At 41.0% G+C, this 17444-nt stretch overlaps 1 protein-coding gene across 3 annotated transcripts in view; it reads right to left on the bottom strand.

Moving 5' to 3' along the window:
* Positions 1–17444, bottom strand: part of znf362a (zinc finger protein 362a) — a 76244-nt gene that overhangs the window by 21371 nt on the left and 37429 nt on the right. The window contains exons 3-5 of one of the 3 annotated variants that reach the window (XM_088938318.1): positions 13180–13426; positions 11045–11164; positions 4672–5005 (exon numbers count right to left, since the gene is read on the bottom strand). In XM_088938318.1, the coding sequence (XP_088794444.1) occupies positions 4672–5005; positions 11045–11164; positions 13180–13426 (701 nt within the window). Of the gene's footprint in view, positions 1–4656; positions 5006–11044; positions 11165–13179; positions 13427–17444 lie in introns of all 3 variants that reach the window. The other 2 variants (XM_088938319.1, XM_088938317.1) reach the window with 2 other exon arrangements.

Genomic DNA, 17444 nt, shown 5'->3' with positions numbered 1-17444 from the left:
TGCTGACAAATATTACTTACATGTAGATCACGTTGGAACATTTCTGCGGTGAAATATCTGCTGCACATCCTGTACTTATTTGCTCGTACATCACATTACATTAGTCATTACAGTGACGACTGAGCAGGAAGGGCCAGGTCACAATTCATGCAAACTTGAATGCGAGCTTGCGACAACTGGGTGACTTATAGTACCTTCACAAAGTTCAATAATTTGTGCTTAATTTGAAATTTGGAAAATATTTCCATAACGTCAATATAATTTATTTTGTTACAGAGATTTAATTAAGAAATTGGGGCTTCAGTTATCCTTTAAGTAGAACTATCCTGGGTGAAAACTGCTCCACAATCCCTAATCCCTGAGGAACGATCTAGGAATTTAAGAAAACAGACAGGAGGCTGGTCAACCTCCTGTCTGTTTGACCTGGTCATTTCTAATTTAGAAAGCTGGAACTTTTTGTTTTTAATCTTACTGCTGGCCTGCTGTATCCTCTCACTGCCACCTTCCATAGCGTTGGAACAGCTCATCAAATTCAGGAAAGACATTCCTGTGTTCTTAAAACCCAATATTATCACTATTGCATGGGATCATTAATAATACCTAATTTAGCTAAGGTAAGGTCATGTCATGTCATGTCATTTGCCAAACCGCTTTATACCATAGAGTGTCACGAGAAGCCAGAGCCTACCCAGGAAGCAACGAGCGCAAGGATGTGGCAACAGTCCATCGGCAAATTTAGCTAAGATGTAATGCTTAAATTATCATTTCAGTTTAAGTTAAACCTTAATGGACATATTATAATTAACTGACAAACACTACACAGGTTTTGGAACGTCTTGTAGTAAAAATATAGAGTACACCAGAAATTATAAAGAATAAATTGACCAAGTTAATCTGGTGTTGGTCAATTGTGGAAGTAAAGCTGTCTACAATAAGAGATTATATGGTTTGGAAGACAATGGGGTTCGCTTCACAGGAATACAATCTATGTCTAAGTGGCTTTCAGTTCCTTCTTTCACTTCTAAGATCCAGGAGTGAAAACTAAAAGATTGGTATCAGGTTGTGCCCAATGTGCCTCAATTCATACAAGCAATCAGTTCTGATTCAAGGAGCAGCATCTCTCCCTCACATACAGTACAGAGAGGCTCTGCTCAACACTGAGCAGGGTGGCTTAAGCTCAACCAATCCCAGTAACACAGACCTGAACCAGCAATATTAAGACTGTAAGTCAGGGGATCCCAACTCAAGACCAGGAATATCTATAGTTTGTTTGAGCTGAGTTCTTGTTCACAGACTAAGCCATTTCATTGACTTGTAATTTGTAATATAGGAATTGTAATGTATTGGTCCTGTACCACGTTTTGAGGTTTTGAACTCCCTTCATTCACCTCTCGCTGTTAAATTGACATTAAGAGCTATGAAGAGCTGCACCTTCAGAAATGAGAGAGAAAACTCTTAAAAGCACATCGAGAAGAGTCTTGAGAAGCTCTGTGCTGAAGCAGTTGGAAACAATAAGAAGGGTATCTTGAAACTAAGAAATGGGTGCTGAAACAGTTTAAAACAGCTGATTTAAAGGGGAAATGCAGTCCGGATAACAAAATCCCGGTGACAAAATAAATAAGTTTACAGTATAGTACAAAATCGTGAATTTTGTGTAGTCGCCATGATGTCACAGACTGCCGGTCTTGCCAAAGACAAGAGCGAGAGTTCACTCGCATTGGAACATGACCCTTCCCAAACAACTTTAATCCTTTTTTGGCTTTTGCAACTCATGCATATTTTTTAAACGATGCCTCACTGTCTAGCATATGTCTGTGAAGGCCTGTGGTCAAAACTGAGAATCAGATCAGAAAGTCAAACTCTTTTGTTGTTCATGGGATATTCAATTAGCCATGAGATGGGTAATAAACATGGGAAGTGATGTTGGAATCATCCACTAATTTCTCACAAGATTCAGTGCAATGTACGAGTCGCAGAAACGTTTAAATGTGATCTGCATGCAGAGGTAAGAAGAAAGTAGTATTTGTCAGCAAAACCATCTCAAAGTTGATATACTGAATTCAATTAATTTGCACTCTATCAGATTAGCAGTCTAGATAATGTATCTAAAATATGTCTCCTTGTATGTGTCAGTTTCATAACTGTTTCATAATTCAGAAACTAATTAATACAGTAGGAGTATTTGTTGTAAAGCATGTGTTTTATTGCAACACAATTTTTTGTTGCTTTGGACTTTACATGATTCTGAAGCCTGACAGTTCATAATAAGAAAAATATTTTCATTTCAGATACTGAACCAAAACTTGTACTCCTACCAGGTGCCACTTTTGCCCAAATAAAGCGACCGATGAAAAGAGAACGCAGAGAGAGGGTGACATCAGTGCTCGATAGAAAAACAGAAAACAATCTTCATGATTTATGTGATCATTTATATCGGAATTATGTTTAAGACCTAAGTTAAGATGTGCATTAAATATGGTTTTACTGTACGACTAAGAGCGATATTTCTATTGGATTGAAAGATTCACAAGCCTGCTTGTTTACAATGTAAAAGGCCACTTCACGTCACTGGAAATTTTGTTGCCTTATTCTGATTCGTAGTAATAACGGCAATCAGGCGCAGCACATACATGGACATTTCAGCCACTTTGTGATGTAGACTGGAGGTTGTATACATTACTGTGTACTTTGTACTTTCAATGTGATTTGCAATCCACTCAATGCCGATTCTTTAAAAATCCCAAAATGTAAAATAGCACTGGGGCTCCTCTTTAAGAGCTCAGCAAGAAAGAAGTGTCCCCACACCGAGCTTGAAAGTCATTCCTACAGGGCTAAAACCTCTGCTCCAGGAAAGGGTCAATCAGAAACACTTTCCTTTTTACTTCTGCAGAATTTAGCCTTTCTGGGGAACAACCCTGAAAGGAGTCTATGCAGATATACTGTACCTGCAGCAAGGATTTTCAAGTTACAGCCAAGATGGACCAGTTCTGACTTTGAACTCAGAAGCCAAGATCAGAAGAAAGGTAACATGTAGGAAGAGACTGATGTCTCTCAGTAGCTACGGTGCCGAAAACATCACTCCTAACTCGCGTGTTGATTTAGGACCATTTAAATCGCAGACCAGAAAGCAAAATTATGCAAACACTACACAGATTAAAAAAGAGAAAAAGAAAGAAAAACAGGCATTATACCATTATACCACAGCCGGCTTATTTCCCAAACAACAACAAAATTCATTCCAAGGTTAAGTGTAAGCACAGGCTTGCTACATACAGATGGAAACACATTCAAAAAAAGATCATTATCCAGAGGGAAAACATCTTCTCTGCTGCCAAAGGAATTGAGAAGGCATGCCAGAAAAAGCAGACTGAGCATCCAGATTGTGGATTACTAATTCAGACAAATAATGTAGCCCTATTCCATAAATCTGTGCTTTTAATCAGAGATGGTTAAGCATTGTAGCTGTTGAAGGAATAAAGGCTTATTTATTCAGTGACCTGAAGTACTTTTCAACCTTCATACTCAGTCATACTATTTATTGTGGCTCAGAGCTCCAGCCCTCTAGGGAAAAAAACACTTTCAAGTAAATTTTGCTGCTTAAAAATCTGAAAACAGCTGCCTGAAAAACAAACCTAAGTATTGTTTTTCTCCGTCATCACCTTGTGGAACATTCCCACGCAAGTAAGGATAAATCGTCAACAAATTTCCCTCCAGGGGTAGCAAACGTCTCATTATGTAAGTAAAAGAAAACAGATGACTGATTTTATATAAGGCCAGTCTAGTCTGAATGAAGATACTAACACCAAAAACGAGGCACTCACTAAACATCAATCAAACATTTTTGCATTAATCCACATGCAGATTTTCACCTATATGAAATGTTTAAATTAAATCAAGGGTTCTAATTCTTGCTAGGTCTTACTAGTAACAACTGAGTCGATGATTCACAATATTCCAATTAGAATAATATAACTGCGATCAAATTAGCAGGTGGGTTGTTTGTTTAGTTAATTTAAAGATTACTGTGCAAAGAACTGGGAAAGGCCTTCAGCTCTCAGGGAAAAGAGTTTGTGTACCTGAACAAACTATTTACTTAATTGATCTATAACTCAATTGTGGCTCCCAGACTTTAAAACCTCTCAACTTAAAGTGACCTAAGACATCAAATAGGTTGTCTTGAACAGGGCTGAAGATCGTTGGGTTTAAAGCAGCTTTTGGTTTTCTTTCCAACCAAGATCTCACTGACTTAACTGATGCCATCACTGGTGTAATTACTGAAAAGTAATGTGATTCTTAGTGTCTGGCAGAAATGTACTGTTAATTCTGAGGGCTCTGGACTCTACAGGATAAGCTCTGGTCCCTAGCCAGGTGAATCATTTCTTGTTGTTTCTATTTTGGAATCCATTACATCCGCCCTGATTTCTGTCACAGATGAATTTGGTTCTAAAAGCTAGAAATTAGGGGTCTCTGCTGAGATAATCAGCAGAGGGGGACACAAGTGCCCAGCAGACCAGAACAGAAAAGGTATATCTTATTCCCAGAGGACTGGAGAAAGCAGCCTTGACCCAAAGAACAAAGGAAAACTTAAAAAAACGGGAAATGGCAAAATTCAGGAAGTGAATCACGGTATTGTGTACTCTGTAAGTGGTACTCTACCGCTTATTTTCCAACCTGTACGTTTTCCCCTCTTTCGCGGCGATGGTGACGGTGGACTGGTCCGTGCCGGAGGCCAGGATGGGGTACGGGACGACCAGCAGGGGGCCCGACGGGCTCTCGGCCTTGATCTTCTTCCGGCCGCGCTCCCCCTTGGGCGGCGGCCCCAGCAGGCCCGACAGGCCCGCGCTCTTGGCCGGCTCCATCCCCGGGCCGCTGGCCAGCCCCGAGCTGACGTTGGGAGAGGAGGCTCCACCCAGGCGGCTCTGGCTGCTGGAGGTAGGGGTGGTGGGGGTGATGGCCTCCGAGGTGTTATTCTGGCTGCCCGTGCGGGACGACAGGGCCAGGCCTGCTGGGGAGAGAGTCGGGGACAAAGATGGCGTCACGCTTCCTGGCCTCCAAATACATAACACAACATCGTAACGGCTTTCCCCTGTGGGCAAGCTGCCCCTCGAGGCAATTTTACATGACTTTTCCCACAGAAGAAGGATGTCTTGGCTTACAGAAATAGAAGAAAGTTTACAACAAAATCAGGCCATTACCCCTCAGGGTCATTTTCCTGTTTATAGTGTAGTTCACTCACTGCGCCAGGGTGAATTCCCACCTCACGATATGGCATGGCAACCAATAATCCTGTATGAAAAAGTGTTTTCTAGCTTTGGTTGAGAATTTACTTGACCCTCACATCCTGAAGCTACAAGTGAAAAGTCATGCAGTCCCTTAAACACGTTTATAAGCAATTATTCAATTCAAAGATGCTATCAAGATTACAGGACACAAAATGTGATTAGAGCTCACTACTTTGCCTATTTAAAAACCTCCATCAATAATAATTTCTAAAGAGTATCTCAGATACTACTTTCAACAGACACTGTTAAAATGGTTAGATCAGCAGCTATTTTGGCTAGCTCTAAAACGTTTTACTGTGCACTTAAGTCATGTGCCCAGTATGTCAAGTAATGTTGACTTATGCCAAACATTTTTGATTTAGTTGATATTGAATTTTGTAGCTGTTTCCTTATTTTAATTCACTGCATTCATACTTTTCATTCCAAAAATCGACACACAACCATTTGCTTGGCTTCTGCTGTTCAATCATTCCGGCTCCCCAATCATTCATATCTTTGACCGATTTATACATTTAATCCCTTGCATTTATGTCGAGCAGCCATTTCACTCTGCAACTCACAACTGGCAGCCCACTGAAGCTAAGGTTGCTGCTGGAAGAGGTGTTAGTGGGGCCAGCAGGGGGTGCTCACAGTATATAGAGGGGGACTCTATACTGTAAACAGGCACCGTCCTGCGGATGAGACGTAAAACTGAGGTCCTGACTTTCTGTGGTCATTAAAAATCCCAGGGCGTTTCTCGAAAAGAGTAGGGGTGTAACCCCAGCATCCTGGCCAAATTTCCCATTGGTCCTTATCAATCACAGCCTCCTAATAATCCCCATCTATGAATTGGCTTCATTACTCTGCTCTCCTCCCCACTGATAGCTGGTGTGTGATGAGCGTTCTGGCGCACTATGGCTGCCGTTGCATCATCCAGGTGGGGCTGCACACTGGTGGTGGTTGAGGGGATCCCCATTACCTGTAAAGCACTTCGAGTGGAGTGTCCATAAAAGAGCTATATGTGTAAAGAATTATTATTATTTATATAGCACTCTTCATCCTAAAGGATCCCACAACACTTTACAAATAGGAGGGAATCAGCCCCACCTGAGTGACCTACAGCAGCCATTCTGTGCCACAGCTGTGCTACAGCAGCCATTCTGTGCCATCAGTCACACTGCACAGCAGACCAGGCAGAGGAGAGCTACTGCATCGCCACCTGAAGCAAGGAGGAGCTGGCAGGACTGAGCAATTTAACATCCCATGTAAGAAAGCAGTAGTATTTTCAAAACGGTAGTTATCCTATAGTTAAAACCAAACTCATTACAGCAATCGCTAAATAATTATCAATTGGATTAAACAATATTGTGCCAAAATTCTGCATAAGAGTGCAAAAACCTGATATTGGAAGGGAATCATTTTATTTTAGAAAACTGCATGGTCAGAATTTATGCTATTCCATTAAATAAAGGCAAAGAAATTGACCATTGTGATACATCAGCAGTTACCACATTAAGATGGATTTGATCAGCAGCTATGTGGATTGATGTCAGTCCAGCTTTAGAAATATTTATATTTTATACCATATTCCAAGAGCAAAAATGAAATTTTACAAAACTCTTCGGTCACTGTTATGTATGACGCAATTTCTCTAATGCAATGTGAAATCTGCCTTAATGGGGAACTGCGAAGCTATTTTTATATTTTGGGGTTAGAAAAAATCAGCATTGATGAGCACATTTCAAACTACAGCAAAAAGTAAAAAGGTACAGAGTAACATTTCTGCACTGGAATTTCAGCCGCACAACCTTATTCTCTGGTACATCGCATTACATGAGTCAAGACCTCTCCATTCTCCATTCGCACAAATGCTCACTCTCACACTGGGGTTTTTTGACAAAAAGGGAGACGATACGGTACTTTCACAATGTTCACGATTTGGTGCTTATTTCAGAATGTGTAAATTGTTGTGATACTGTCAATTTGCCAATACTGGTATTTTGTTAACAGGACTTAATAACCGGCCCGAGACGTCAGGACTGCAGTCCCCCTTAATTTTTCCACATACGTCCTCAACAGGGCGGCGTGGTGGGGCAGTAGTTAGCGTTGCTGCCTCACAGCGCTATTCCTGGGGTGCTATCTGTGTGGAGTTTGTATGCTCTCCCAAAGACAGACTGGTAGGTTATAAGGCTTCTGATAAATGACCCTGTGACTCTAAATTGGATGAACTGGTTAGAAAATGGATGGATGTCTGTAATATTACATATTATGCACAGAATAACATAAGGAATGGGTTGAATGTGATTCAACTTAAAAAGCCTGATCAAAAAAGGCATTAAAGCTACGAACGTTTAACAGGCAGGAGTCCATTTGAGTACTAACTGCTAATGTTAAACATTTTAAAGTGGGAAACCCAAACTAACAGTATTAGGCTCAAAGGGAAAGTGAGTAATCCATTAGGTTGGGTAGTTATATATATATATAAAAAAAAAACTGTTTCTCTTCTGTTATTTCTGTGAATCTACAACTGAAGACACAGCAGGATTCCGACATTCCAGACTATCCGATCAAGGATAAAGACGTACTAACCCGGAGTGCCATACTGAGACAGCAGTACATTTTGAGAGCATTCCTGAGATTGGTCAGGGTGACTCCTCTGGAATTTGGAATCTGCTGTTTCTGAACCCCACTAAGGCACTTTACTCCCACAGCATGACCAGGCCCAGACTGCTCTACCCAAACAAAACCCTCTCTGGGGGTGAAGAACAGCCTCCTGAATTTAGCTGCACTTTGTTACTTTTACCTTGAAATTACCTTTCCTGCTATCTGTGTTGAACCTGACATCGAGGCCTTTTCAAAGATTTTTAATTAATTCCCGGCAACTGATTTCTCAATTCCAATTTGTCAAGCTCTCAGAATACAGAAAGCTGCCAATGACGTCCCTGGTAAATTGCTAAAATCCGCGTTCAAGCATGTGAAGACTCAATATTTGTCAGCTCTCATCTCATCGTGGATGCCCTTTGCTCTGGATTGTACTAGAGCTGCAGTACAATACAGCTGTTCAATAAAATACAGGGGAGTTCCAAACTGCTCTGCCCCCACGCTCTGGAAAGCAGTACTGCACCATTAAAAGCTCAGACCACTAGGCTTAAGAACAGCTTCTATCCTACGGCAGTGCGCATCCTTAACAGTTCACTGTGCAGTGCTTCAGAACTCAATGCAGTTTCGCACTACATACTGACTTGGACAACCATGTATTTGTATTCACTACCATATATTTATTGTTTTCTACCAGGTATTTATTGCTCTCGTTTTATTGACTGTACATACTATCACTTTTTATTATATAGTGTTTTGTAATGTACTGTGCATGTCCTGAGAGAAGAGAGCGAATAAGAATTCCAATGTACACGTACATATGGCAATAAACTCCTCTACTCTACCGTCTCCTCTACTCTACCAGCTATACATTCTTTCATTTAGTGGTGACCCGAAGCAAACATGCTTTTAGAGGCTACTGCATTAAACAGTTTCAGCCATACCTCCCTCGATTACAACGGAAGGCATTTCACTGCGTTTCCAATCGCTGGTAGCTTTTTTGCCTGTCCTTGGTCATTTAGTCAACAGAAAGACGAATAATAAAAACAATCTACAATAAGTGGGACTACAATAAACAGAGAATCTATTAATAGGGTGAACTCTGGACGAGATAAAGGCTTTGTTCTGAAGGTGCTGGAGCTGGGAATTGTTGAGGCTCAGCATGGAAAACACTGACATAACAGATGGGAGGCATAAAGGAGCTTCTTATGGTAGACAGCAAGTGACTGGAAGAAACTGATGCTCAGAGTCTACTTATCTACATGGAATCATTTGAATTTACTGATATTCAACTCCACTGGAATTGTCCCAGGTCTGTTTGATATCCTGCTCCATTGTTTTATGATTTTAGCAACTCCTGTTCTTTTTTTTTTTTGCCATTTCAAAATAACGAGAGCAGCAAACCTCTACAGCACGTAAAAGAAAGCAGCATGAAGAAGGCTCCACAGCCAAAACGTTGCGTTTCTTTTCTTCTCTTTTCAGCGTGGAATAAACTTCGGACCCCTGATACAACACCTTAGCGTGGAAAAACCATAGAGGATCTCTCTTCCCTCAGAATACGGCAGTTTACTGTGCGAACAAAGTAATTCGCTGATAAAAATATGACGGTTTTCCTACAAACAATCCATGTCTTTTCCTAGACCACCATATTAATTTTCCCAAACTCTCTCATATTAGATTTATGGCAAGTCCTGGGAATTGATTTAGAGGGTTTGCCATGAAGAAGTTTTCCTAAAAAAGATCAGAACAGTAAAAATGCAAAATGCCATGGTACAACAGTTTAGATACTTATGGTATATAGATTGCGGTTAGACTTGGCAGGATTAAGAGATAAGATAAGATCACTTTATTGGCCACATTGCATTAGGAATTTCTCTTTTCACATACCCCAGCTTGCTCTCCATGAGACACACAGACGGGGAGAGAGAAGCTGGGGGTCAGAGCGCAGGGTCAGCCATTTATACGGCACTCCTGGAGCAGCTGGGGTTAAGGGCCTTGCTCAGGGGCCCAACGGAGTAGGATCCCTCTGCTGGCTGCGGGATTTGAACCGGCAACCTTCCAACCACAGGCAGAGATCCTTAGCCACAGAGCCATCGCTCGACCGGATTTGATATTCATTTTACTACTAAACCCAAATTAGTGTAATAAATGACTTCATCTGGAGACTTAATCCAATTAATCAGATACGAGTTGTACTCGGTCAATGATAATATACTCCACAACACGTGGAAAAATACTTCAATACTTTTGTGAAATGTACAGTCAGGTGCCAGGTGCATCTTGTACAAAATAAAACCAGTGTATCTGACAGTCCTGGAAAAGTAATTAAAACAGGTAAAATCTGGTGGTCTAATTTTACTGTTGAGTTGAATATGCTGTTAATTAGCAAGACAAAGGGAACACAGGGAACATGGCAGAGTACAACAGTGCAGGTACTCATAATTTATACATTATGGATTTATTACTGCTCACAAAATAACGTACCAATAAAAACACCAAACTTTTAATCTAAAGGTGTGGTGTTCATTTTCTTTGATTAACAAGTTCAAAGGTATGTGCTTTCGATATTTTTTAAAAATTGCCACGCTAAAGAAATATTTTCCAGAACAGGTGAGTATTAGAAATCCCCTTTTTTTCCCCAAAAGGCTAAAATGAAGCTTCTGTAGCACTGGCATTAAGTGATTAGAGGTAGATTTCATTTTAGGATTAATGCACAGATACTAACACACAGAAAATAGCTGTGATTCTCAGTGATTCTCAGCACAGCAGCTCCCCAGACAGACAGAAAGTAACCAGTAGGAGTTAGCCACCTACAATTGAACAACCGCCTTTACAAGGTGAGTCTGCTATGGCATTTTGTGTGCAAATAAGATGTGTGTGGAATTTGGGAAGACCCATGCATTCGAAAACAGTAGTTAATTCCCAGTCCTGTTTCAAATTTTCCTGGAGCTTTGTAAGCGCGGTGGAAATGTGGCACCCATCAAACCACACAGCTAGGGCAATATTCCCATGCCGTTAAAATGATTTCAGGGTGACTAGATAGTAACTCAATTAACTCATGACACTAAAGCCACTGCTCCATTTTGACTCAAAACACAAGAAGATAAAACCTTGAGGTCTGTTTTCTTTTTTTTTTTTAACAAGGTAACATGGCAGAAATGCCAGATCCATGGAGAGGCGATTACCTGAGAGATGGTTCATTCTAGTAGGCTGGTCTATGATTTGACGCAAATGCCAGTCCTCCCACAATCCTTTAGCTTTTACAGATGTCTTATCATCCAAGTTTACATCACCAAGAATAAGGCCTGTTAGAGATGTGCAGAAAACCCAGATTTACGAGAAACATTGGTATTCATGGATAATCAACATACAAGAGCAACTCAGAAAAGGGAGAAAACATTTTTTTTTTAAAGAAGGTGAAGGTTTACACATTTATATATCCCAAAACATGTCCATAACGCACCCTGGTCAAGTTCATTCTTTATCTGTAATGCAGTTTCATGCCTTCGGGTCAGTGGTATTGCAAAATTGTTTTTAAATACAGGACCATCCTACAAGACAAACTGGTCAAATGTGGGAAGCATTTACTGAAGGCTCAGTGGCAAATCAGACAGCTGTGCCTGTATTTCCAGGGGTTAAAAAGGAAAATACAAAATGCCAAATCTTATGGCATTGCGTAACTGATTCTGACACAGAATCGATAACAGCCCATCGCCATCTCGCTGGACTCCCAACTATAAACTACGTGGCGTGTATGGAAATCATCAGTCATTTTCCACAGCCCTCCTGAGGTTTACAGCTGTGTATGACCTTGTCAATTAAGAACTGAATCCTGAAAGAAAAAATGCAGTCAAGGATTCCACTTGACAGAAGCAATGAAATGAAATGCATGAGCATTAGGTTCTGGTCGTGCCAGCTGGCGGGCTCTTTGCCCACAGACACCGTGGGCACAGGCAAACCTTAAAGAAAGTTTAAGAACTGCCTTCCTTCCAAAACAACTTTTTAATGATCAAGCACTGAAAGGCAGTTTATTCCGAGAGCTGCAGAAGGCTGGAATGCTTTTCGGGAAGCAGTGACTCAGCCATTCCATCTTGATCTGGTCACGATCCACGTGTGCCGAGGGAAGAGCAGTCTGGCTGCGAGGATGAGACTATAGCCCCCCCTTGCGGAGCAAACGGAGATGCAGCAGAACCAGGAGTCAGCAAAGGATTCTGGGAAGGGTTTGGCACCTGTGTCCACCCAGCCTTTACTCAGAATTATGTTTATAATATTCATGCTTTACGATCTTAAAATAAAGCTATTCATTCAGTTCTACTGCTTCCAGCCAGGAGAATTTGAATCCATACAAGAATTTGCTCCATACACATTAATAGCAACACCACACTATTCCAAAAATAGTGTAAATCAATGAAAAATAAAAAATATTGTAAAATTTTTTTATTGTAAGGCAAATTGTAGCCTTGAAATGAAAGTGCAATGTTATCGAAGCCGGTGTTTAACAAAGGCAGGACAGGTAAGGTCCTCCTTAATGCTGGCTAGGAAGATACTGTAACCAAGCTTAAAACTCTTGACTTTGACTCTTACTCCTTGCAAGAATCTGGAGTGTTGTGCTGCACACTATATAGGGCTGATGCACAAAACTTAGCTCCCACTCAAATCAATTTATGATTGGAATAGAAATGAGGAGCTATACGTTCCTCCAGGAGTTCTAATATTTTGTAGCATTCATGTGTCTCACAGTATAATTTATCTCCAAAACCTGCTTATCTGACTCCAATTTTCAGTTTATATCAGTCTCTTTGGACTCTTTTGGCCATTTTATTCCTTCATACTTTCCCTTCAAACAAAACATTCGAATTCCATAGACAAGAACAACCAGAATATATTTTTTAAGTTTAGGTTCACCCTAAGTATGATATTTTTTCTGAAACACAGCTGTCCTTTTAAATTTGTATTTGCAGGCTTTGCAACTTTAATACAGACAGAACCCACAGAATGTAACGGCGAAACCCCAGCCAGAGCAGCCTTGCGATCCAATTACATTTTCTGATTACACTAAAAAGCCTCCAGTTGCTCCAACCCACAGGGCTGCTTGCTGTAACAGGGGCACCCAGCAGCTTTTCCGTATTAAAAAAAAGCCATGAAGCGACTGCATTACAGTAGAGCAGAAAATGACACAAATGGAGGGTGAGGAGATGCCGTGTGAAATATAAATGGATGTGAACCGACGCCCTGAGCTGAAGGAGGTGAATTTCGTGCACATCGCTAGTGCCTTGAAGGAGAATCCTCTCAGTGGGCAGGAGTGGGGGGCATTGCCTACCTGCCACAGTGCTGGAGGCTGGCCGGGCGTGCAGGGCGATGTCAGGCTGCGAGGGACTGTGTGTGTGGAGCCCGGGCACCTGCTGAAGCTTGGGAATGGACATCACGTGCTGGCCGCCCTCCGAGGGCGAGGGGGGCACCAGCAAGGGCTGCTGGGAAGGGACAGAGGTGGGCGGCAGGTGGGGAGGCCTGATCTTCTCGGCCATCAGCTGCTCCTTGATCTTGTTGATCAACACCAAGTTATCCAGCTAAGAAGACAACAGAAACAGAAATGCATGCGATAATGATCATTAAACTGCATGAACCACTTTTTAACCTAGAAGGCACATCCGGAAAGAATCAGAAATTCTTTGAAACGTCAAGAACCGACTGCAGTGAGTTTAGTTTCTTCCCAGTTTTGAAATTGCTCAAGTTTAAAGCCCAGGCAGAATGAGCAACTTTATGCTAAGTAGGCAGACATATTTTGAATTTTTGTGACAAAATCTGGGGTTCTCTATCAATCATGATGGTGGTTTGACCAGCTTTAATAAAAATTCCTCTCAAATTCTTCTTCTTGTGCAGAAACAACGTATGCAATTTACAAATTGTTTTGAAAATCATTCACTTCATCACTAGTCCAAGCTGAACCACCTGGCAAGCTGCTTCTTTATTTTTACTCTGCAATGGGTCAGAAACCATTTTAAGAAACCCGGCCTACCATGTAAACTTCTACTCAAAGACCCAAATTTTCGAGCAGACCAATCCCTGCTGTTAAAGAAAACATTTGGCCCATTTACTCTAAACATGGCATCGTTACAGCAATACCATAATCATCTTGATACAGACAAGAACAGCACTGTTTTTGTCTCCATGAAGACGGCAACATCATAACTAAGCAGATTTTAAAAACAACCAAAGTTGCTGACGAACTACCTTGGTGATGTGTGGCGTCTTACACAAACAGCTCCTGATGCCCAGGCTGCACAACCAGGGTGTGTGCAAGTGATCACATTACTCCTGTGCCAGTGTCCTTGCACTGGCTTTCTATGAGGTTTCATGTCAATTTCAAAATCCTCATGCTCACCTATAAAGCTCTACATACCACCTTAGTACCTGTCTGACTTATTATCTGTCTACTCCCCACCTCACAACCTTCATTCATCTGACTCTGGGCTCCATTCTGGACCCCAAGCTCGTCTACATGTGACAGGGCCTTCTCTTGCTGTGCCCCAGACCTCTGGAATTCTATCCTGAAGAATATCAGGGAGTCACCTAGCCTGAGCACTTACAAATCCAGATTCAAAACCTTTTTCTTCAGAAAAGTTTTTTTATCTAATTGATGTCTGTATCGGCTCCTTGCATGCTCTTCTGCTTTCTAATTCTGTTACCTTCAGTCCTTGTTATCTTTTTTTTCTTATGGTAAAGCACTTTGAGAAGCTACTATTAAAGGCGCTATATTATTAACATTATTAACCAATTCAAAAAGGAATGCCACATGGCTTAAAAAAGAAGCCACAATACTCCCTATTAATAATAATTATAGGGAATTTCAGCATTCTACTTCTGCTCAACTCTACAACACAGCATGAAACCGCACAGGAAGACAGAAAAAAGAGGAGCTGTATTGAAGTCCATAATTATTCTCTCGCTTACACACAGTGCTTTACTCACTCTGATCTCAAACACATAAACTGCGCTAAAATATCTGATATTTTAGGCTCTGCCTTGAAATATTTATCATCTAACTTTGGAAATATGTACAGCTTTGGTTTTAAGTTTTTTACCATCCATTGATGGAAATTAAATACCCTTGAAAGTGTTAAAAGTGCAAATAGTGTCCCTCTGGCTTCACATGCACAAAAGACTATTTTGTATTATAAGAAATCCTACTGATTAAATGGATCATAGACAACAGACATTAAATATGTGGAGATTTGTAATGAATATGGCAAAAAAACATGACCAAATGAATGATTCATTAGTCGGAAGTTACACGGGTGAGAAGCTCCTCTTAATCAAAACAAGCTGAAAAATCGCTGCAACTGTTGCCATTTCAGTTGTGGAGGCCGAGATGCCAGTTCCAGATGCCTGCCTGCTATTGAGAACCCATCTTGCTTTCTCTGGCACTGGTAATGTGCACACAACCCACAACAGTGCCTTTCTCTCCATTGTGCATAATTCTGATTTTGGAAAGCAATGAAAGGTTTTGTTCATAAATGGTGCTTTCTGATTCGGCAGCTATTATATTTTATAGATTTTGTAAATTTCTGTTGGTACTATAGGAAATGGTTATCTATTAAATGTTAATATCTATTAAAACATATTTGCATAAATATTTAGCCACTGGGAAACTGTCTATTGCTAGCATTATGTAGCAGAAAAGGGATAAAAATATGCTCAAGGCTGCCACAGTGCCAAGGAAGAACCTAAGGAAAATGCAGGCCCATTTAGTATACAAATCAACAAACAAAAAAAACAGTTTCTTAAGAAAGGAAATTTACTTTCTACCTCTCCTGTATCAGAAACAGGACAATTGTTCATGAGTCACCAAAAAGAGAGAGAGGGTGAGCAGTAACTGATGAGCCGTGTGTTAATGAGCTATAGTGTCCAAGACGGCTCCAGAAACGCGTGTTTCGTGTTACTTGAACAGCTTTAATCTGGGTGGAACCTTTAGAACCAATTTGCAAACATGGAGATAAAAAAAGAGGTATGACTTTTGTGGAAATAAGTGCAAAATGCAGTGAGACTCTGCAGAGTAGTCTACAATGTCTTGTGTGTCAGATTTGTTGTTGTTTTGCTTGTGATACAGTGTACAACTCTCATCTTCATATCAACAGGAAGAACTAGTATGTTGCAGTGCCCTGATTGGCCATGAAGTGCCATGAGTCATGACTGATAATCTGGCTCCATCATACATCTCTGAACTCCCTGTTTACACTTCCTCCCCTAGGCTCCTGTTAGCAAAGGCTGGTCCTTTGCTCAATGTACCTGGGACTAAATCTCGGACTTTCGGAGGCTGTGCCATTTCTGTCGCTGCTCCGTGGTTATGGAATTTCCTTTAATTGGGTCCTGCTCATCCACACCAGTGCTTTAGCCTTATTTTGTTTTCACCATCGGGGGTGTTTCTGTACAACAGCTGGTTGTTTACTTGAGCCCAAGGAGAGACTGCTCTGTACCACAATAAAATATTCTCTTGTCTTTTTGCCAGCTGCTTTGACATAGTAAGGATTTATCCAACTCGCTGTTGTAAAAATGGAGATCACTTGGGAAAAGGGAAACACTGAATGCATGTCTGCATCACATAAAAAAAACATTGAAAGAACCCTGGGATAATGCTCCAAAGCACTACATATTTATACTTATACTACACTTCATATTTATACATATTTATACTGTGAAACACAAGGTATATATAAAATGTACAGATACTGCATATCAGCTGCGTCCACAGACTGACTGCGGCAGGCAGCAGGAGGAGGCACAGTGAATGATCACTTATCAAGGTCCCCAGAGAGGAGCAGAGGCCCAGCTGTTTCTGTCCACTTATCAGAATAAGGGCACCGACTGCCTCACATGTGATAGGTTTACAATCTGTTACGCTGACCCCAGAGATAATTACACTTGTGAAAAGGGTGCATTCAAAGGACCTGTCGGACAAGAGACATGAACTTGAGGAGCACATTCGTACGCCGAGAAAGGGGAAGGAAAATTGATTTCCGGTCAGTCTACTCTGCTGTAAGTCCTCCAGAAATACTCCCAGCCCCTCAGTATCCAGACAGAAGGCGGCACTAGTGGCTCCAGGATAAACAAAACAAACCAGGACAATCGCCGTCTCCGAGTTAAGAGACGCTATAGAAGCAGGAACACGATGAATTCAGAAACAAGAGCCCCCTGTACCTCTGTCTCACCATTCAGACCTCGAATAGATTTATTCCTCTAAGCCACGGATTCTAACATTATGGGTCGCTGTGCTGTTTAGGTTGGGACACCAGGATCCTCTTTCAAAAGCCTGAAAGGTCCTCCTACACACGAGTGTTTTTACGAGAGCCCTTTAGCATCCCAGAGAAAAACAAATTCGTATCGCGTTATTATGAGGTGATGGTGCGTTATTTCACAATAATTATTAATATATCTGAAAAAAAAATTTGCAACTTTGTTTGAAAATAATTGCTCAGAAACCAGAACACCTTCTTCGGGACAATACCATCTTCTTAAAGAAGAATAAAACAAAAACATCATACTCCGTTTTTTTTAAAAAAAATAGTATAAAGGAAAAAGGTATACATC

This window comes from Atractosteus spatula, chromosome 20 (assembly GCF_055471065.1).
Source record: "Atractosteus spatula isolate fAtrSpa1 chromosome 20, fAtrSpa1.hap1, whole genome shotgun sequence".
Classification (NCBI taxonomy): Eukaryota; Metazoa; Chordata; class Actinopteri; order Semionotiformes; family Lepisosteidae; genus Atractosteus; species Atractosteus spatula.
Note: the sequence above shows the minus strand (reverse complement) of the source record. Positions and strands in the feature narration are given on the sequence as shown.